At 42.4% G+C, this 22930-nt stretch overlaps 1 protein-coding gene across 5 annotated transcripts in view; it reads left to right on the forward strand.

Moving 5' to 3' along the window:
• Nucleotides 1–5159: 5159 nt before the first annotated feature.
• SLIT2 (slit guidance ligand 2) overlaps nucleotides 5160–22930 on the forward strand; it is a 349041-nt gene continuing 331270 nt past the window's right edge. For 3 of the 5 annotated variants that reach the window (XM_066384204.1, XM_066384205.1, XM_066384208.1), the window contains exons 1-3: nucleotides 6090–7232; nucleotides 10633–10704; nucleotides 11873–11944. In XM_066384204.1, the coding sequence (XP_066240301.1) occupies nucleotides 7054–7232; nucleotides 10633–10704; nucleotides 11873–11944 (323 nt within the window). In that variant the 5' untranslated portion in view covers nucleotides 6090–7053. Of the gene's footprint in view, nucleotides 7233–10632; nucleotides 10705–11872; nucleotides 11945–22930 lie in introns of all 5 variants that reach the window. The other 2 variants (XM_066384206.1, XM_066384207.1) reach the window with 1 other exon arrangement.

Genomic DNA, 22930 nt, shown 5'->3' on the forward strand with positions numbered 1-22930 from the left:
CTTGTTCTTACCCAAGAGCCTTACCTATTTAATGTATAAATGTCATTTTACTCCACTTTCACCTCCACAATATACTTTTACTTATAGAACAAGTCATTGTGTAGGGCACACAAATCACAGAACTTTGAGAAAGTTTATTACGATGTTTATAAAATGAGCTTTGGTGTCAGACCAGAATACTGATTCCTACTTTGCCACTTACTAGCTGCATGAATATGACCAACTGAATAGATTCCTGTGAGTCCCAGTTTTCTTAACTTTGAGTGGGGGATGAAAATAACCTCTAACTCAGCAGGTTGTTGTGAGAATTAAAAGAGCTCAGATATACAAATGATTGTCCAGTGTTTGGCTAGCAGACATTACTTAATAACTACAATTATATCATTACTGAGAACAGGAAAGGATTTATAGTTCAACTGGTCTAATTCCAAGATTATATAAATGAGAAACACCAAGTCCAGAAAAATCAAATTGATATATCTTAATAGCTTCCCAAGAATTCCCACCTAGCAGCACAACCAGGTTTCAAACTTTTTGTTTGTTTGTTTGTTTTTTACTAAGTAAAAGGCAGGGAGGCAGAGACAGACTTCCAAGTGCACCCTGACTGGGATCTACCTGGCAAACCCCCTACAGGAAGATGCTCTGCCCATCTGGGGTCCCTGCATTGTTTCTCAGCAACCAAGCCATCTTAGCGCCTGAGGCAAGGTCACAGAACCATCCTCAGTGCCCTGGGCAAACTTGCTCAAACCATTTGAATGAAAGGGAAAGATAGAGAGAGGAGAAAGAAGAGAGAAAGAGGAGAGAGAAAAGGAGGGGTAGAGAAGCAGATGGTCGCTTCTCCAGTGTGCCATGACCAGGAATTGAACCCCGGGGTCTTCCACACACCCAGCGGACACTCTACCGCTGAGCCAACTAGCCAGGGCTCAAACTTTCCATTTTTATTTCACTAAACCTCCAACAAGCTATTCTATGGCAGTGAAAAACCAATTTTACCCCCTTCAAAAGAATATTGTGGGACATCATTATCATGAAACCAGCTTATCCATTTCCACTCTTTTGTTCACGGAATTCTATAGGCTATAGGCCTAAACAGGGCTTGATTTTCTACTCTTAAAGTATAGCCTCAGCCAAACCCTGCCCAGGGTTACCCAAGGCTGCATACAAGAAGTTACCTGTCATAGTATCAGTTAACGGAAATATTCAGACTCACATTGCAAATAAATATTTTAGAAATGTTCATTTATTGATAGTAATAGTAACAATAACAAGAATGGTATTGTCCTTTATTTAACTAGCACCTAGATCAATGCCAGACACTGCTGTTAATTTGAGAGATATCACCTTAAACTTCACAATAATCATGAAAAGTATCATTATTCCCATTTATAAGTAACATTAAACTGGAAAAAAAAACATATAATAAATTTTGTAACTGGGTGAGGAATAATATGTAGAGTAGCTTGCTCAGATGGAGGCCCTTTCTACTGCTTCTCAAGGCCATGGTTTCGGAAGAAGAGCCTAAGCTCTTGTTGCCTCTCTGGGGCTGTACATGAAAATATTTTGGTGCCCCCTAGAGGTTGTCAGAAGAGCGCCATCGTATCAGGCCAGGGAATGAGAAACTGAATCCTGCCGGTCCAGCAGGTGCTACCTGTCATTCACTGAGAGCCTGATTTTCCATATTAATGTGGCTCAGATACAACCATAGCGGAGCTCCAAGCTATGGCTCTCAGACTCCAGTGAGCATCAAAACCTCCTGGAGGGTTCATTAGAACCCAGATTTCTCATCTCCACCCCCAGAATTTCTGATTATATGGGTCTAATGTCAGGACTAAATTTTTGCATTTCTAACTGCAATCTTTGGTGTCCCTGATGCTGCTGGTCCAGGGGCCACACTCGGAAAACCACTTCCATAGACAATCATCTCAAAATTTAAACCAGCTGCAGAAGCTGGTGGGGTTCAATATCCTTGGGGTGCTGGTGCCATGGATACTCTATCTCCCCTGCACTCTTTAGATGATCATAAACAGTATGTGCACAGAGAGTCATGACTATCTTCTGTCTGAGGGTGACATTTCCTGATCAACTGTAGACTCCAAACCCCAGGGAGGTCCACAGGTCCTATACATAGGGTTGATGGTAAAAGCAATTGAGATTTGCGGTCAGAGAACTCAGGTTTAAGAGAGAACTGCCCTTTAATCAGACCTGGCTGAAGACCAACATCCTCACCTGAACACAAATAAAATAGCAACCACCCAAAATTACACTGTGGTTTTAACCTTTCGAACAGCTTGGCACTCAGGAGGGGTGAAACACATTTTAGTTAGTAAAGTTTTCATCTTTAATCATGTTAGGATTCCATATCTATATTTTCAATACAGAGATATTGTGAAAAATATCATAATTAACATGAACATCTTTTGTAACAATAAAAGTTTGTAGCATGAAAGTAGTAAGTAGATAAATCGACAGAATTATACTGTTTCATGAATTTAATCAATGTTATTACTGTTATTTATTTTTGTTTGTATTCATTTTTCATCAATTCTCTTTTCTTTCCCCTTGTCTATCCTAATTTCACAAACTATTTTTCTCCAAAAATGCAAATTAAGAGATGCTTGCTTTTTTTATATATATCATATATATATTAAAAATATATATTAAATACATATGTATTTAAACTGTATATGATTTTGGAGTCTAAAATGTCTTATAAATCATTTTAGTAACTGGATTTTTTTCTCAATGTAATAGGAGACTTGAGTGTTGACTCTCTAGTGGAGTTCACTTCTGGTTAATCCAGGTCAGGATTTATGGAGACCTCACGTGGTGACAAGAGGCACCACAAAAAGCCTCCTTCCTTCAGGATGGGCATAACAGGGTCAAAGAGAAACTCAAACTCATGTGGGAGCAACAGAGTTAAGATCTAGAAATTAATGGTACTGAAGCAATGTAGGGCCTTCAAAAAACACACTCCAATCATATTGAAGAGATAATACAATCATATTTTTAAAAATGAGAAATCTAGTCACTCATGCATAAATTTCCCTTTATTAACCAAACAGTTGATGACACAAAGACATCAATGTGCCATGTCTCTCATAGATTAGTTGCAGTTTTCTTCATCTTTTTTACTTAATGAAATCCATTGGATACACCTTCTATTCAATTTGCATCAAATTAAAAAATATGTTTCTATGGGCCTATTGCTCTAAATGCTCTTTTCAGCTTTTTTCAGCCCTTTTCTCGGTTTTATATAGAACGGAAAGTGAGCCAGAGAAAGAATCGAACTTGAACTCATGTCTATGACTTGCATTGTGCAATGATACAAATAACATTATTTATGAATATTGGAATACAGGATATATATTTGCAATTAAAATACAGAGCAAGGATTCTATGTGGTGGATAAAGTAGAACATAAATCCATCTTGTTGCTGACAAGGTATCAAAATCGTGGAATTAACAAACGTGTGATAGTACACTTATTTCGTCCACATAATTTACTGGTATGGACTAAAGAAAATTCACTGGAGGTAGAGGGGCATGGTGAGGAATGGAAGAATTCTTCATCTGTGATAGGTACTGGTCTTTATCTCATTTTCCTTGAAAAAAAAATGTGATTATGGCTTCCACTTTCTCCTTCCTAAGGAATTTATATAACAGAACTTTAAGCTAAAATCCAAAAGGACAAATGAGTTAATAAATGTTAAATGTTTTGAAGTATTTAAAAAAACAAAGCACCATAAATCTATGGCATTAAAATGAGGATCTTTAAAAGTTTCAGTTCGCTTATCTAACAGGTACCCTATCTTTGGAAATGTCCTCAAAATGGCCTTCAAGTTTTCAAGAGCAGGCAAAATGACACAGGTAGGAAAAAGGCTAATGAGGATATTTGAGCAATTTCAGGTTGAATATATTTGTGTGTTAAATAAATCAGTCAATTTCAGGGTTCCTACTATGTGTCTAGTCTATTGTTAAATTCTGGAAATAATAGTAAAAAACAGAATTGGACAGATTCTCTTTTTTTTCAAGTGGGTGCAGATAATTATACAAATAATGATCACACTGTGAATTGCCATCAGGCTGGAGGCTTGCACAAATTGCTGTTAAAGCCTTGGCGGAATGGGACAAGCAAGGGCTAGGTGAGGAGCTGAAATTCATCCAAAGTTGTTGACTTATTTATACGTGAATTCAAACCAATGGTCACATTGGTTTTGCTGGGGGGCGGGGACTGGAGAGTGGTAGCCTTTGCCAGACACACTCACACTAAAAAGACAAAAACAAACAGGGAAATTCTCTTCCAAAACATAATGGAGAAAATATATCCATCATTTCCCTGAAAAAAAGAAAAATCTTCTGGTACAATGTGCGTTGCTAGGAATTTATTTTTTCCCTCCTAAGCAAGTAAAAATCACACACATATTCAAGTTCTTATAGGTTTGTGAGCGTTATTATATATTCAAGATATCAAATGAGCAAGATGTTGTCAAGTGAGTGATTATAAGGAAAGGGTTAAACGGAAGGGGGTGGCTAAGAAATGGAAAGGATGGCTAGAAGGTTGGAAAACACCGTTTTCCAACTTGCAAAAACTCTGAACTTTTAAGCTCCCCAAAATACACATGTGTGTGTCTGTGAGCGCAAGCAGATCTATTTCGGTAGGATTTTTAAAAAATTTCGAATCATAATCTCTCTCTCGCTGCACTGCAAACACTAAGCAGCCCCCTTAGGATCGCGTGGCCAAAGCAGCAGCCGAGACACTGACGGGCAGCGCTGTTTACTGGCCGCGTTCAAAGCCGTCCTCTCTCCATCCCCCCACTGAGAACCACTGTCGCCGAGCCTGGGTCACCTCTGGGGCCCTGGCACTGGGGGCGGGGGCCGGTAACCTCTTCCTCCCGCAAACTTTGCCGCGCGGGGAGCGAGGGCGCGAGCCGGGGCGCGCGGGAACGCGCCACCCGCCGCCACCGCCGCCGCCGCCTCCGCCTGGCGCAGGCAGCCGGGGCCTCACCTCTTCCCGGCGAGGTGCGGGCTCCCCGCGCGCAGCCAGTGGGCGGGGCCGGGCGCGCGGGGCGGGCCGAGGGGGTGGGGGCTCGGGCGGGTATATAAGGCCGGCGCCGGCTTAACTTCTGACTTGGGGTTATTTATTTGGGGAGCGCGCGGAGGGCGCAGGCTGGTGGCGGCGGCGGCGGCAGTGGCTGCCGCAGACGGTGGTTAAAAAAAAAAAAAAAGGCGGCGGCGGCGCAGGGGCAGCGAGTGATGGGAGCGTCGCGGCTCCCCGGAGCAGGCGGGAGCTGCCGAGCCTTCCCGGCACCGCGGGCGTGCTGAGGGGAGAGGGGACGTCCGGGGGCCCGCAGCCGGCTCCGGAGGCGGGGGTCGGGGCTTTTTCGCCTGCGCTCAGCGCCAGGCAGCCCGAGTGAACAACTCCAGTTACCACAGCAATCCACCTTCCCGCAGCCCAGCGAGACCAGGGCTGCCGCGTCCGTCCTATTGTTTAGACACTTGCCAGGAGCTCGGGAGTCAGCAGAGCCACTGAGTCCCCGCTGCCCGGGCCACCTTCCCTCTCCCCCACTTCCCACCCGGCAGAAGGAGACGCGGAAGCAGCCGGGAGAGGCGAAGGGGCTGCAAGGAGACCGGGCTGCCCCGGACTGCGGCGGCCGAGTCAGGTGCAGCGCCAGGAGCCCGGCGTCGCGACGTCGGCAGGAGGACTCCCACCGTGGCCGTGGCGAACGGGATTTAGAGCCTCGCAAAAGTTCCTGCACTTTGAGAAAGAGGACGCACTTGCGGGCGGCTGTCGAAGGGGGGTCGAGGGGACTGCGCCTGCCCAGGGGACTGCTCCTCTTTCTTCCACCTTTGCCATCAGGTGTCTGCTGCGGAGCTGCGCCGTACCGGGGAGACCAGAGGGGCTGATAACACGCGCGCGCACAGGACTGCCATTCAGCTGCCTCCTGGGCTCTTTTCGGAGTAACGGATCCCACTGGCCCCACTGCCAGCTCGACGTTCCCCCGGGACACCGCGGCAGGACCCAGGACGAGGACACTTCCACCTTGGGGCCTTTCCACTCCTTCAGGCCGGCCTGCCAGCAGGCCCCCCCCCCCCCCCTAGTCTTCACAGGAGCTCTCGTCCTCAACTTGGCCTCTTGGATTTCCTCTGCCAGGGTCGTGGCTAGTGGATATTCCTACCCGGAATCGGCGTCCCTACTGCCCTTTTGTCTTTGCTGGTTGACCTCGGGGAAGTCCCCGGTGCGAAGCGTCGCCAAGGACGCCTGGCGGGAGGCGGTATTGCGGAGACAGCCTTCAGCGAAGTGCATGTGTATTTTGCAAACAGCCCTCGGCTGTCGGGAGACGGCGAGGACCCGTCCGGGCTGCTAAGGAGCCGCAGGCTGGGGGGAAGCCGCGTGAGTGAGCCGCGCTGGGCGCAACGCAGCGCCTCCCCGCGCCCCCCGGGCTGCGCGCCGCCCCGTGCGTCCCCGTGCGCCATGTCCAGTCGCCCGGCGCGCTCGGCTCCCAGCCCACGGGGCTCCTGTGCCTTCTAGCTTCGGAGAGCCCACTTTAATCAAGACCACCATTCCTTCTGAGCCCCGTTCTTCAGCCTCTTACCCTCCCCGCTGGAATCGCATTTACATAGAGGCGACCGTGGAATCCGAGCAGCCCGCTTCCCCGCGCAACTAGCTCCTGCATCTTCGTGGCTATTGGGAGCTCTTTTTTTTAAAAACTGCCAAGTTAATTTTTTGCTACGCGTGATCGCCTCCCGGCTGTTCTGGGGTCTTCTTGCGGCCTTGGCCTGGCCGATTAATCTTCAGGACCTAAAGTTGCCCAAGGAGCGCCTGCCCTGCTGGAGGAGTGTGGAGGTGTGGTGGGAGGCGTATACCTGTGTCAGCTCATCCACTTTGAACATTATAACTGTTACTTCCATATTGTTTTGTGCACATTTACCCGGACACCCTGGGTTGCTAGCCCTGCACGGGACACTGGGACTCAGCCACAGCGCGGTTCAGCGCGGAGCAGCTGCTAGAAAGAACCCCGCGGCACTGGCCAGCGAGGAGGCGGTCGCGGGAAGATGCGCGGCATTGGCTGGCAGACGCTGTCCCTGTCTCTGGGGTTAGTGATGGCGATCCTGAGCGAGGTGTCGCCTCAAGCGTGTCCGGCGCAGTGCTCCTGCTCGGGCAGCACAGTGGACTGTCACGGGCTGGCACTGCGCAGCGTGCCCAGGAATATCCCCCGCAACACCGAGAGACTGTGAGTATGGAGGGGTTCTTCCTCCGCCCCCACCGCCATCGGGGTCGTGCACCCCAAGCACGGAGACTGGAGGGACCTAGGGGCGCTGGGTCCGGGGCAGCCCTCACTAGCTTAGCTCGTCTTCACGGGCATCCTGAGGTTGAAGCCTCCGGTAGGACGAAGGACGGGAGGGCGCTCCCCAGGGAGGGGCCCCTGCCCTAGGAGGGGCGGGCCCACTGGCAGCTGCGCTGGGTCCTTTCTTCCCGCTCTTGTCCCGCCAGACGCAGTCCGGGTGCGGTCGAGTTTTCTGGGGCTGGGAAGGCGGGGAGATAAATGGGGGACTCGCGGATGCCCAGAACAAGGAAGAGGCGACTTTGTTTCCTAGGCACAGTAAACCGAGTCACCTTGCCATTGCCAAGACTCGCGGGTCAGCTTCAGGGCCGAGTTCCCACTCTGGTCGCCGCGGGGTGGCGCGGGGGACTGGCGAGGGGACTCAAAAGAGAAAAACCTCCAATCCCTGGCTTTGTGTCGCTCTCCTGGGTCCGGAGGGAAGGGAGAAGGGGTCGTGGGGGTGTCTGGATCCACCCGGAGACCCAGGATGTCCCAGGAAGGCGGCAGCTCCGCTGTGGTCACGCGCAACTTCCCCGCCTATTTCCCGGCCGCCACTTTCCCTTGGAGGAGCAGGCGGCGGTGGGCCCCCAGGGACCTGTCTGAGCGGGCAACTGCAGAAGAGGGCCACGTCCCGTCCCACCGCTAGGTGAAGTTAGGGCTGCCTCGCTCACCCGACCCAGCCGAATCGGGTCTGACTGCTTCAGCGACCCTGCAGCCCTTGGCTGCCCCCTCCCGCCCTCTCTGCGGAGCCCCAGTGCCCCAGTCCACCTTCCTGGCAGCGTCTGCGCCCTTTCACGTGGCGGCAGCTCCCCTGCCTTCCCCTCTTCGCGCTCCGCTGCCCGCAGACTTCCCCGCCTCCCTGTCTCTGCGAGCCTCTAATGAAGAAGTAATCCCAGAGCCGGTGTTGACGGCCCACGCGCTCCTTGTGGGGCGCTTCTCGAGTTCAGGGAAGTGGAGCATGGAGGCCATTCTCTTTGTGATCGCCGAGGCTGCCGCCTGGCTCTGCCCGAGCGAGCGCCCTGGGCGCGCTCCATTCGGCGTTGCGCGTGGGCCCTGCGGTTGCGACTGGTGCGGGACAAGGACAGACGGGGCGAGTGCTCCCGGACTCTGCTCCCAGGCCTCTACGCCCCAGGGTATGAGGATTGTACGCTGTGGAGAGGACTTGCTCCAATCCGCAAGACACCACCGCAGGGCCAGAAGCTCCCCAGACACACTTATCTAAACCCTTTTGACTGGCCCTCAGTTTAAAGGCCAGAATTGAGCCCTTTATTCTTTGCAAATGGCTCCTCTAACTCCAGCGTCACTCCTTCCCAGGCCTGCAGTGCTGGGTCAGTTGGGGCCTTACCAAGGGTGTCTTGTCAAAATGTGACCCGCCACATTCGTCTGGAGTGGGGGTAGGGATTTCTGTTATGTCACATAGCTGGGAAAAGAGCCGAACAACTTGATGGTACTTTGCTCAGCGTGGAAAGTGGGTTGGGGAGAAAGAGATGCAGAATTCTGTTTCAGCACTTGGCATTTTATGCTATTCTGCACAGTTTAAAGTTTAAGCACTTAAGGTCCTTGGGAAAAAAAAATCTCTACGAGGGACCTGTAATTTTCAGGAAATATTTTAATCAGTGCTGGCTTACAGTATTCTATCATTGATCCAATAAATACATTAAATACATATTTCAGACACAATACTTTAAAGTCAAGGTAAGAGAAAACTTACTTCCCTGAAGGAGAGCATTCAAAGGGCATCGAAGCCTGGTTTTACTTGAAATGATTGGAACCAGGGCAAGTTTAGATCTTGACCTGAGATGCCAGAAAAGGACTTGTGACTCTTGAAGGAAACTTGGTGTTGAAATCTGAGCAAAAAAACATCAGGACCTGATAGTATTCCCATTATTGCCCTTGCTAGTAGTTTTCACTTTACGGTCACAGCAGGGGTTCCCTGCCCTGCAAATGAAGAGTGTAGTTTTCATACAGACATAGAATTGTTGGGAACTGAATGCCTATAAATGTGAATTTTTGAAGTGCAGTTCTATTGATGGTCCTCTCATTTTTATTTTTCTTTGCCTTAGGAAATTTAGCCACCAGGTTTTGGATTTTTAAAATTTCTTCCTCAGTAGTATTAGAATATTGTTCATTTAACAGCCTGAAGGAAACTTTTGGGGTAGGCAGGGGTGCCTAACAGTAATGGTAAAGAGCAAAATGCTGGTGAAGTTAATATAGCCTGATATAAATAAAAGTTGAGTAATCATAGTTGTAGGTCATTACTTTTTATCACTTTCAATATTTCTTGCCACTCCCTTCTGGCTGCGAAGTTTCTGTTGAGAAATCAGCTGACAGTCTTATGGGAGCTCCCATGTAGGTAACTGTTTTTCTCTTGCTTCTTTCAAGATTCTCTCCTTGGTATTTTAGTTATGATGTGTCTTGGTGTGGGCCTCTTTGAGTTCATCTTGTTTGGGACATTCTGTGCTTCTTGGACCTGTATGTCTCTTTTCTTCACCAGGTTAGGGAAGCTATCATTTAGAATCTAAAAGCTTTCCAGACAAGAAAAAGTTTAAGGCGTTCATCACCACCAAACCAGTATTACATGAAATGTTAAAGGGCCTTTAAAAAGAAGAAGAAGAAATATATTAAAAATATGAATAAAAACGAGGGCAATAAATTCTTATTTATCAGCGATTGAATCTAAAAACAAAATAAACAGACCAACCCAACAGACACAGCCTCATTGATACAGAGTACATTTTGAAGGTTGCCAGATGGGAGCGGGGGGTTGGGGAGAGGGTGGAAAAGGTGAAGGGATTAAGATGTACAAATTGGCAGTTACAGAAGAGTCATGGGGATGTGAAGTACAGCAGAGGGAGTACAGTCAATAATATTCTAACTACTGTGTATGGTGTCACATGGGTACACAATTTATCAGGACGATCACTTAGTTATATAATGTCTAATCACTGGGGTGTACACGTGAAACTAATATAATGTTAAATGTCAACTCTAATTGAAAAATTAAAAAATGATTATAGTACAAAAGTTGGAAACATTCCCATACACAAAAGAGAACTTCTTGTGATGCATTATCACTTTATTTTTTCGTCATATACCAGCAAGCACAACTCTGTAAACTTGTTGAGAATATTTTTTTTTTTTAAATCTGTTTTAAAGGTTACTCCTTTTTCCCTCTCTTTAACATTGTAAACTACTTTGGCCATTGGGACTGAGCTTTAATCTTCAAGTTTTTATTCAGTTTATATTTTTCTTTTTTAACTAGATGTCGATAGAAACAAAATAGAACTTTCATTTTCTTGTTTTCTCTCAGGGATTTGAATGGAAACAACATCACACGGATTACCAAAACAGATTTTGCGGGTCTTAGACATCTGAGAGTTCTGTAAGTATGTGCTTCTGTGTTTTGAAGAGTTTTGTTTTTAAGCTTGCATATTTTGAATCATTACTGGTCTCGGTTTTAAAAACTGTCCCAATGACAGAAACATAAATATTTAAAAAGTTTTGGTTTCCTTTCTTTCTTAGTTTAGCTCTACACTACAACTTTTAATAAAGATGTAAGCTTTTATTTTAAGGTTGGATGCAAGCCATAGAAACAGTATTACAGAAATGACCTCAAGTGTTCTCAATACCATATCCTGAGTGCCTTATGCATATGAAAATGTAGAGTAACGGTTTTTGCTATATGAATACGTAATGTGAGATGTTTGATGCACTTTTAGGATTTGAGGTTAACTAGATATAATTTAAGTAGGTCTGCATTTTTATTACTCATATAGAAATGTTCAGCATTTCCTAGCAAAGTACAGATATAATTTTTAAAAAATTAAATTCAAGCAATCTAGCTTTTCACAGAGTTTATGATGGGATATGTTTCTCTATAGTAGTATACTGGTCATACTTTGAATCGTTTCTTATATTTTATATCTTTGTAGGTTTTATAAATTTGTTGTAATTTGATTAGTTCTTTAATTAATGGGTGAAGTTGGTTCTGAGTGAACCATCATTAGAGGTTCGGTGTGATGTAAAATTCTTCTACCAATAGGTCTGTAAATATTTGTATCTCAGTAAACATACACTATGATCATTGTGTGTTCTGTGTACTACGAGTCACGTTTTGACCGTTGTGAGTTTTTTCAGTTTCTGATGTATATCCACGAGTGAATTGATGTATGTGGATGATGAAGGACTCTATATTGATTCTCTTAGTTAAGAGCTTAGCTGAACGACAGTTTACCAGAGAACAGCCCTCGAAGCTGCAGTGCCATGGATTGCCCTGCAGAATACACTCTCATTTAAGGTTCAGAGTTTTGATCAGTACATTCATGACGAACTCTGGTAGGATTTTTTAATGAAAGCTTTGTGAAGTGGCTATTTCCCTCCCCCCCTTGACTTTTCTCAAAGATATCACCATTAAATTTGATATTCTACCTAAAACCAGAGCCAAGATTTAATTTTATAAAGTGAAAGAGGTTGCAAGTTTTCAGTGCTAATGAAACTAATTCAGATGGTGAGGGGTAATGTTAAGACTCCTGTTATACTTTGCATTTTAGTCAGCTGATGGAGAATAAGATCAGCACCATTGAGAGAGGAGCATTCCAAGATCTTAAAGAACTGGAGAGACTGTAAGTATTTTCAGTTCCAAACTGATGACAACATAACTGAATTTTAAAAAATACTTGAATTTCAAAGACCATGTAATTAATTTCATGCCATGGACTTTGCAAATATACAGAAACAAGAGGTTGAAAGTGGGCTTCAGACTAATTTGAAAATAAGGGTAACTTCAAATAAGGGTAAAAAATACAGACTTACTTTTCTGAAATATTTACTTCCTTGATAACCACTGCTTTGGTACTTTGAAAATGTACATGGGCTTTTTTTCTTTTATTGTTTGTTTGTTTGTTTTTTATTGTTCATCTAGTCAGTTTCATTTGCTTAGGTAAGAAGGAAGGTGGTAATTTTATTTTCATTTTTGGAGCATTATGGAAAAGTTTTACTAATAGTATTTTTATTTCCATGCTATTGTTTTGTATGTCATTAGTAACATTTGTAAAATTATTTTAAGTTCTTAATGATAAAGATTGTTTTCTGGTGTTTTACATTTATGGTGAATATTGTTAATTATATTCAAATTTTTATTATTTTATGATAGCTTTATACATATTTCTGTTGGACAAATAATTAAAAGATTAGTAGAAATAGAAGTTAAAATTATGTTTTCAAAAAGTAGTCATTGTAACATTGATTCTTTTCTTTTTCCAAGAAGATCAAATGTGGACTTCAGATTTAAAAAGTATATATGTGTGTGTGTGTGTGTGTGTATATATATATATATATATATATATATATATATATACACACATACATACACATATATATTTTTTTCTTCAAACACAAAATCTTAATGACTTGTATATACCAATCAATTATTACTTGAGGGCCATATTATTTTATGTCTACAGTGTATAGCTACAGAATACAAAACCTCTGTCTGTAATAATTAGGATAAATTACACACTTTGTATTTTGATGTATCAATTTCATGTCTCATGTGTTGATAATTCAAGTGTAGTAGGTTTGCATTTTAAGGGCATATACAGCTCTATTAAAAGTTGCAATGATTATTTTAATAAGTTTCTATGCCTGCTTTAATAGGCACTTCATGTAAAAAGAACAAATTTATTTAAAATAATGAAATATAAAGTTCATGTTAGGCCTAGTACATTCACATTCTCAGGGCCCATGGGCAAAAGTTAATTTTTTGTATTTGTCTCTAAGTAGAAAGTCACTTGTCAACTTCTAAAATATTTGTAAATATATAGGGTACATGTTTATCACCTCAAGTAAATTAAATAGAGAAGTCTGATTGATTTAACTATAAAATTTTAGCCATGATAAATTTTACGATATAGGGAAAATTATTGTGAAATTTAACATTAATTTAAAATGAATACTTTAAGCTAGTTTGGAGAGGAGGACGAAAAATAAAGTAAGCATTTGGTTAAATTCAGAACAAAGTTCATAACTTTTTAACTTATCTCTTAATATATAAAATTACTCTGAAAATATTTATTCTTTTATTTCCTTCATAAGCTTTTATGAATAATAATTCCTAGTAAGTACCTTGCAAAGGTATTTTAATTCATTCATTTAAAAAGAAATATTAATATAATTTTATTATTTACTAAGATGAACACACAATTTAAAATTATCATTTAAACATTAACTGTTTTTTTTATGAATAACTTGACTTAACTAGTCACCACATGGGAACATCTATGTTTTCATTCTGAAACAACTTCCAAATTATTGAAGGAAACTTGATGGCTTTTCATGCAGTTTCCATTTTGGTTACATTCTAGGTTTAAATGTTTTCAGAAACACTACAACATAACAAACGTTCTCATTATTTTTCAAGCCACTCTAGATTATCATTTGAACTTTCATCTTGAATAAATTAACTTTTCCTAAAAATTATTAACCAGATGCCTTATGATCTGAAATTTGATTAGCGTTTTAAGTAGGTACTAGTTTTTGACTTGGACTTCCCCTGGGAATATCACTTCATCTCAGAACAATTTTCTCTTCTGCTAAGATGCAGTCAGATGTTGCAGAGTGGGAGGAGGATCTGTAATTTTGAATGAAAACTAATATATATGCAAGTCTTCTTTAAATCACCCCAGCTGTTGGCCGAGAGCAAATATTTCATATTTGTGAGGAAAAGCTGAGAAAATTCCTTTTGTTTACAACTGCCAAGTCCATCTGATGGAAGCGCATTGTTATCTGACAGCCAGTTCATCTCCTGGGGACTCGCGAGTTCAAAACCATGTCTTAGGAACATTGTGGATACAGTTTCAAATATTTATTTTTTAAAATACATTAAATGGCAAAGCAGTTTTGCTTAAGAATAAGTTCAAGTAATTGTGAAACAAACAATTTTAAATTTTGTTCAGTATATGAAAAAATAAAAATAAAACTACCCAGAAAGTTCCATAGTCAGATTTCTGTGGTCCACAGTATATATCTTTATTTTAGTTGGTAATGTCATTAACATCACAAAAATTAGCTTATTTTATTTTTCAAAAAGCTACAAGAGACAAGATAAGAAAAAGGAACTAATCAATGAATTAACTTTTATCTAATTATATATTGTGAGAGCTTACATGGTTTTTAGTGGTTTAGATGTGAATTTTTTAATTGAAACTCTACATTATGAGTCTATAAGTGTAGGTTTAATTGTAGGTTTATGCTTTAAATGCTACTTGTACAATACTTAGAGTAACTTAATTTTTATTCTTTGTGAGACCAAAATAAAATAAAATTAATTTTATTTGTGTGCAATTTATGATTCTAACTTTTTTTTATTATTTTACAACAATAAAATCAAAACAATTCCAAATGATAGTTTGTATTTCAAAATTATAAGTTTTTTAAAATTTTTATTCTGGTTGACAGAGTTTTAACTTGATCTAGAGAGAGAAAACAAAGCTGGAAACTGAGGAAAACATCTGTGCCTTTTTAGAAATTTAAACTTGAATCATAAGAAACAAGGTCGAGTTGTTAAGTTGAATTGAATCTTAGCCTAGAAGGAGAAAGTCATTATTTGTAAGTCAAAACATTATAGTCACAAGAGAAAGATTTTTCTTCCCACCTCAAAAAATTGATGAAATGCAAGATTATTAGTGAAAATGTCAAGTTGATGAGTATTAAAATCTCCTTCCTCCTTCCCTCCCTTCCTCCTTTCCTCTCTTTTCTCCTTTCTTTCTATTGTGTAGAAAACAACATCAGATGATATGATCGTCCTCAGAATATGCTTAGGAGTCATTGTAAAGACATAAATTTGAATTAGGCTTATATACCGTGAGCACACATGACTTCCGGGTTTGACAGTTTCTTACTGCGAGCCCAGAGCTGAGCCTCGCAGTGGTACCCATTCCCGTGGATGCGCGTGCTGCCAGTAGGTTCTGCCTGTCCCAGGTGGAAAGGAAGCCTTGAGAAGGTGCCCCATGGAGATGGTATTAGCAGGTCTCACGTTGCCTTATGAAAAGGTTCAACTGAAATCTGATGCGTTAAAATGACTAAGTCATTCAATGGAAATGAATTAAGGAAAACAGATTACCTAGAAGGTACAGTAAGGAACTGAAACATTTAGGACGTACACTTCCTTTCTGTTACTTCACAGAGAATGCCTGTATCAGGTGCGCAGTGAAGTCTCTGTGCTAAACTGACAATTCAAGGTATTTCTTGGCTGGTGTATCATGTATTCGAGGGTTAAAAAAAAGCGCTTTGGGACCCAAGGTTTTTGTGCGCTGGTGTAAAACTTGGTTGATCTCTTACCGTTTATGGGAGTATGGGGCAGTCTTTGAAGTTCTGTTTTAGGCCTTTCAAGAAGTGAGACCCAGGTCACTTCCATATTTTGCTAGTGAAAAATTTGCTTTTGCAAATTCATTGATAACACAAATGCAAGAGCCTGAGAACGTTTTTGAATTTTTTTTTTAGGATTGTTAGGACATTTTGTCCTACTTGCAATGAAGCGTTTATGGCAAAATAAAATGCTTATATGCCTAGATTATGTTAATGAGAATCCATCACACATCACAGAAAACCTTGTATATTAGGCTTTTCGTTAACTGCACATTTACCCCCTTACAGTGAGGAAATTGCAGCAGTGACATAGCCAAGACTTGGACTGTTCTTTCTTGCAGTCATGTGGAAAGGTGTGCTTTTCAAACTGATACTACTTTCAACTCTCCATGTTTTAGACGTTCTGGATTAGAAATTACACTTTTCCTACTAATTTTGTCATTTTATGTTTATGTTTACTTGAACAGTGAATTCTGAAAGTATCATTTTAAGAAAGTCATGTGAGGAATCCTGGAATGTAAACCTGTTCCCTTCATATATTTTTTTAAATTTTTATTTACTTACTTATTTATTTATTTATTTATTTATTTATTTTTACAGGGACAGAGAGAGAGTCAGAGAGAGGGATAAATAGGGACAGATAGGAACGCAGAGAGATGAGAAGCATCAATCATCAGTTTTTCATTGCAACACCTTAGTTGTTCATTGATTGCTTTCTCATATGTGCCTTGACCACAGACCTTCAGCAGACTGAGTAACCCCTTGCTCGAACCAGCGACCTTGGGTCCAAGCTGGTGAGCTTTTTTTTTTTTTTTTTTAATTTATTTTTTGATCAAGCCAGATGAGCCCGCGCTCAAGTTGGCAACCTCGGGGTCTCGAACCTGGGTCCTTCCGCATCCCAGTCCGATGCTCTATTCACTGCGCCATCACCAGGTCAGGCTGTTCCCTTCATATGTTAAAGTTTGTACCAGGGTGGTGTAAAAATATTCATTCTCATTCAGAAGAATCTAAATGCCATTATCGTGGAGATTAAATCTGACTCAGCACTACCCTGTCCTGAAAGGCTATGCCGGAGGTGCCTTCTGAAGGGGGTGCTGAGCTGGTGTTCTGTGTGCACGCCCTTTCTAAGCACGCGGCAGCCAATGTGAGGCTCTGGAGGTTCATTAGAGGTCGTCCCACATGAATTCAAGTAGAGACTATGCCGTGGAGAACAGGCCTGAGGGAAAGCACCTCTGATCCCCTGTTCATCAAGGGTGGATAGAGGGTCCTTCGTCCGACTGATCCTACAAGGTTATGAGCAACACATAACACATGCCTTTTCCTAAAGGAAGGACAGACTCACGTGCTCATCTCCTGGGGAAAGAATGCAGCCTCATCTCAAAAGCATTGGTCTCTGGCAGCTTGACACCCAAGTTTAAAATCAGTGCAGTGCATTTCTTGGGAAAGGCTCTTCGAAGAGCACGTCAAACTTAGTAACAGAGTCTGAGTATCTGAGTATGTACGCTGCGGGATCTGAGAGTGTTCAAGGACATAGTATATCGTTTCATCCGGGATATCGATGAAATGCCAATTCTCACCTGGTTGTAAGTGGTATTGAACTATTTTAAATTACATTTACAGGCTGTGGACTTCTAATGCTTTGAATACACGTGCACTGTCAGAAGTTTAGCCTAACAATGAATCCGTCCGAGAGGGCCTCTCAGGCGCTGTTTCCTACAGGCCCTCAAGTTGAACGGTGGGGAGAAGGCCTGCTTGCTCTCTGTGGACCGTTTTATAAATTCTGAAGCAGTGAGGCTGTTTATTTTTCCCACATCTGTTTTGGGCTCATCCTTTGTGACAGTGTTTGCTGGATGCTGTGTCCTTTATACCTCTCCTGAAATGAGTCGTTCAGTTTGCACTGTTACAATGTATTTGTGGAAGCCGTGAATGTCAAATATTTTCCATTGAATTCTGTCTTTCATTCCTGTTGGATACCTTTCTGCTTGAAATATGCCTCCTAGACTGAATTTCACCCTTTTTTTTCCCCACCGAGTAAGAGACCTTCCTGTGTAGACTTTCCATTGTTCCCCTGCCTCAGAGCCGTCTGTATCTGCTGGACTGCAAGGAGTCCTGGTGGACGTGCAGTCAGAGTGAAAGTTGGGGAACCATGGGGCTGATTTGGGGTTCATACAACCGGAACATTGCTTTAAGATCGTGTTTACAAAAATGATGTGATCGACCTGCGGTGGCACAGTGGATAAAGCATCGACCTGGAACGCTGAGGGTCGCTGGTTCAAAACCCTGGGCTAACCGGCCTGACCTGTGGTGGCGCAGTGGATAAAGCGTCGACCCGGAAATGCTAAGGTTGCCGGTTCAAAACCCTGGGCTTGCCTGGTCAAGGCACATATGGGAGTTGATGCTTCCAGCTCCTCCCCCCTTCTCTCTCTCTGTCTCTCCTCCCTCTCTCTCTCTCTCTCTCTCTCTCTCTTTCTCTCCCTCTCCTCTCTAAAATGAAAAAACAAACAAACAAACAACAACCCTGGGCTAACCTGGTCAAGGCACATATGGGAGTTGATGCTTCCTGCTCCTCCCTCCCTTCTCTCTCTTCTCTCTAAAATGTATAAATAAAATCTAAAGAAAAAAAAAATGATGTGATCATCCTCTGTGCAGGGTCCACCCACTCAGGGTGCAGTGAGTGTTTCTGTAGCGCGGTGCTGCTGTTCCGGATTCCGGCAGAGGAGCGCAGGCTTTGGGTGACCGGGGCTCCCGTCTGCTAAGGCACCTGGTGATTCTGTGTGCTGTGGACGGGTGGCCTAGGGACCATGCCCAGTGCTCCTTGGTTATACTGGTGATTATGCTTTTTAAGCAGATCCAACTTCCTCTCCCCACTTTTAACACCAGAAATCATAGAAAAGCGTGACATCAGAAAACCCCTGGTTTCAACCCCACTGTGAGATCCCGATCAAATTTCATTATCTTTAGAATTTTAGTTGCCTCAGCCTTTAGGACAGAGATAATGATCAGATCTCATAGTGCTATGGTGCATGATTTAAGCAAGTTGATGTACACAGTTTTTCAAAATGCTTAGGACATAGTTGGCACTTAAAGAATTGTGTATTTCAAAAAAAGAGTTATATATTTCTTTATGTGTTTTAGCATTTCCTGTTTTTCAAAAGTTCAGTTTAAGAATTTCATTATGAAGCTAATACCTTGTGTATGTAATAAATTTGACGTTTGAATATTCATATTTACCGTTTTCATTCTGATTATTTTATTGTATAGTGCATATGATCCATAGAAGAGATATGAGGAAAGTATAAAATCTCCTTCAAGTTTTGTTTGAAGTATTTTTTTTTTTGTATTTTTCTGAAGCTGGAAACGGGGAGAGACAGTCAGACAGGCTCCTACATGCACCGGCCGGGATCCACCCGGCACGCCCACCAGGGGCGATGCTTTGCTCACCAGGAGGCGATGCTCTGCCCCTCCGGGGCAATGCTCTGCCCCTACCAGAGCCACTCTAGCGCCTGGGGCAGAGGCCAAGGAGCCATCCCCAGCACCCGGGCCATCTTTGCTCCAATGGAGCCTTGGCTGCGGGAGGGGAAGAGAGAGACAGAAAGGAAGGAGAGGGGGAGGTGGAGAAGCAAATGGGCGCTTCTCCTGTATACCCTGTCCTGGAATCAAACCCGGGTCCCCCACACGCCAGGCCGACACTCTACCGCTGAGCCAACCGGCCAGGGCTGAAGTATTTCTTATAATCTCTGTGGATAGTTAGAGAAATACCAAGGAGTAAAGGGGATGAAGAGGAAGCTACTAATGAGTTTACTGAGTTTGTATCTCTCTACTATGAAATATAAAAGATTAAATTATCAATGTCACTGCTGAAACGATCAATTTTATTTCATTCATTCATTCAATAGTATAGCTAAATGTTAAAAAAAAATCTTTGCTTTAAAAATGTGAAGATAATTTCTTAAAAAAGTGAAAAGTTAGCTGAGAAGAAGGCATTTCTGTATGAGCAATGGGATACTACAGATGACGAACTCTTTAAGGGAGCGTTTCTGGGATCCATGTGACAGGCCAGGCACTCTGCGAAAGTACCTTACATTGACAATGACAGGTACACGAGCGGCAGCCATTGTTCACTGGCTTTGGTGAAACGGTTTTCACATTTTGAATTAGGGTGAAGGCGGCAAATCTTAATTGAATTGAGGTGAAAGTTGAAACAATAAGAGACTGTCACCTCTGTCAGTGGGCAAGTCACCGGAGCAGCTGACATAAATTTGAAACAATGCATGTCAATAACTAAGCTCAGGCTGCCCTTCAGACTGAGGTGGTTAAGAATCAGCATTTTAGAGGACAGTGTCGTTTTGTGCAGTCTGGGAAGATCACTCACCCCGTTGAAGGTCACACTCAAAAACAGCTCCCGTAGCACAGAAGAAACAAGTATTGGGAGCCTTCTCATTTTCGCCTTAAGAAAAAGTGTCAGGGAGACCCGTTATTGTACACTTTTCTGAAATCATGAATTACCATCCAGAGAATCCTTAATCAACCCTGAGGTCTTGTGGGCAGATGACATGTAGCTGTCAGTGACACAAGGCTGGATGTCAGTAAATCTGTGTTACCTTTGCTTAGACACAGTTGGGTATAGGTAAGCAACCCATCTAGCCTGCGTATGGAGCTACCTTGTGCTGGCTTCGAGGAACCCCCCTGAGTTTCCTTTAGTTCACTGCATGCTGCTTGCCTGTCCTATGACTCTCCGGTTTTAACATCTTAAATTCATTTACATTAGAGTTATTATTATGACACTTGCATCTCTTCAAACCGTGAAGAAGTATTCTGTGGCTTTAAGAGAAGCTAGGTTACTTTGACCCCAATTCTGTTTAGAAATTGTTATGTACCTTAACAGTCTTTAAAGTAATTTTGGATTAAAAAAAATCTTTATTGTAAAGATTTAATTTCTGGTCAATGCATGAGAATTCCTGATTTCAAAATTTTTCCTTGATGGATTATTTTGCAAGAGTTTTACTTTTTATTTTGATGTCTGTATTTCCACTTATTCTTGAAGTGGAAGAAAGAATAGAGGAGCTCCTTTAATGGAAAAGCTTGACCATACTGCTCTTCAGGGCATGTTACTGCGTCACTTACCTGCTCTGTTTTGTCTGATACTATCTTGTCTAGTAAGCATGGTTGGTTTAGACATATCAAGATCATTTGTAATATTTTTCATGAAATAATGATAAATGACCTGAATTCAGAGAAAATATATGTATATATTTTTTTGTCTCAACTGTAGGTATTTTAAATAGATCTTTAAGACAGTGAGCTGAATATAGAACCAGTTTTTTGTTTGTTTGTTTGTTTGTTTTTAATAAAACTAGGTGTTTTATTTCCAGGTGGTTCATTCATTGATATTTAAGAAATGGGCTATATAAAGCTATTTTTTTTAATCCAAGGAAAGATGGATGAAGAGGAAAATTTCAGCATTATATGATTTTGAATTATTCATTCAGAAACATTTAGACTATGTCTCTTGGAGAGGAGTGATTCAGATGTGTGTCCTGGACTCACTTCACCTGGATTTAAGTTATAGCTCTGCTTTCTATGAGCTGCGTGCCTCTCAAAACAGCAGCAACATCAGAAACTCATGGGACTGTCCTGAAGAATGAATGAGATCATTCATGAAAAGCCCTCAGAGCAGTGGCCGTCACAGAGGAAGCTTATGTGCTATGTTAGCTATTACCTTTGGACCGAATTGAGAACCAATGGAAATGGAAAAAAATAATAATTAAGAAGAAGACACTGCTGGCACGCAATCTGAAATATCTACTTTCTCACAATATCTGGACTTCTACTGATGCAGGCCCATTAACAATAATATCTAGTAGCAGCGATCAATCGATTATGTATCTGATTTTTTAAAAACTTACTGAATTCCTTCCGACTTCTAGATGATATTAGGCATGGGGGAGGGGAGGAAGGCTGATGGAAGGGAAAGGAGGTAATTGGTGTTTAGGGCACAGGAAAGCAGGTGTGGTGGTGGGACCAGGGTTCCCCGGCCAGTGACATAAACCCCGTGGCAGGAACCTCAGGGAGCATGCCAGGGGAAAGTTGGCTGGATATTAAATGCATATGCTGGGGCTTTGCTGGACTATATCGCAATACAAATAGAGGTGCCTGCTCTAATTCCTAAGGACCTACTGCGTGTCAGGGAGGAAGGGACAGAATACGTAGATGTAGTCTTTGTACTTGAAGAGCCACAGCCCTGTGGGAAGTGGACCAGTGCCTGAGTAACTACTACAGCATGTCTGGCCCTTATTTATCAAATGCCGTGGAGTCAGGGGTCGCAGCAAAGGAGGGAACTCACTATGTAGAGGAATGCGGAGTTTCACAGGGGATGCGAGGAAGTACCATGTGGAGAACGTGGACAGAAGACCACGCGGAGAGCTGTCTATGCAGGGATGGGGCTTGAGGGAGCGTTCTGATGTGGCTGGAGAATCGTGGACGATGTTTGTTCACGTGACGGTTTGGTCCAGATGAGGAAAGTCCGTCTCTGTCCTGTAGAAATCAGGATTGGCTCTTAGACAACGGTTGCGGGGGTCTTTCCAAGACTGGTTGCTTCCCTAGAAAATTTCTTATCGTCACTCTTGGGAACATTTGTATTCTGTTTTTTCTTTTGAGAAAAAAAAAAAAAAAAAGGTAAAAAGTAAATAATATTTTATCACAATTAATGTAGTATGTGCTAGGCTTTGGAAGCATTCCTCCCTTAGAATCATGCCCAACAGATAAAAATAAATAAATAAATAAATAAATAAATAAGCAAGCTTTTGTTGCATTTTAACATTGGCCTTGTTATGTGTTTTATTCATAACAACGAGTGTAATGGGAAGTAAGTGTACCCTTTCAGCGCTAATTTTACTATTTCTCCCTATTTAACTTGGCACGCTTTTTTATAAGTATGCATTTTATTAAGTGCTGAGACTGTCTCTGTAGATGACCTATGTCTTCGTAAGATGAGTGACTAACAGAAGGGGTGGTTGTCATCGTAGCCTCATGACATTTTGGAGTTGGAAGAAGTTCTGAAGTTCACCTGGGCCAACTTTATCACCTAACGCAGGATTTCTTATTGCTACATCCTTTACAGGGGAACAAACAGGAAAACCCCTGTTTGAATAGAAGTGGGGTAAGGAGTTGAGAGTTTCTCAAGGCGGATCATTCCATTTTTTTTTTTTTTTTTAATAGCTGTGATTCTTAGGAAGGTCTTTCCT

This window comes from Saccopteryx leptura, chromosome 5 (genome assembly GCF_036850995.1).
Source record: "Saccopteryx leptura isolate mSacLep1 chromosome 5, mSacLep1_pri_phased_curated, whole genome shotgun sequence".
In the NCBI taxonomy this organism is placed as follows: Eukaryota; Metazoa; Chordata; class Mammalia; order Chiroptera; family Emballonuridae; genus Saccopteryx; species Saccopteryx leptura.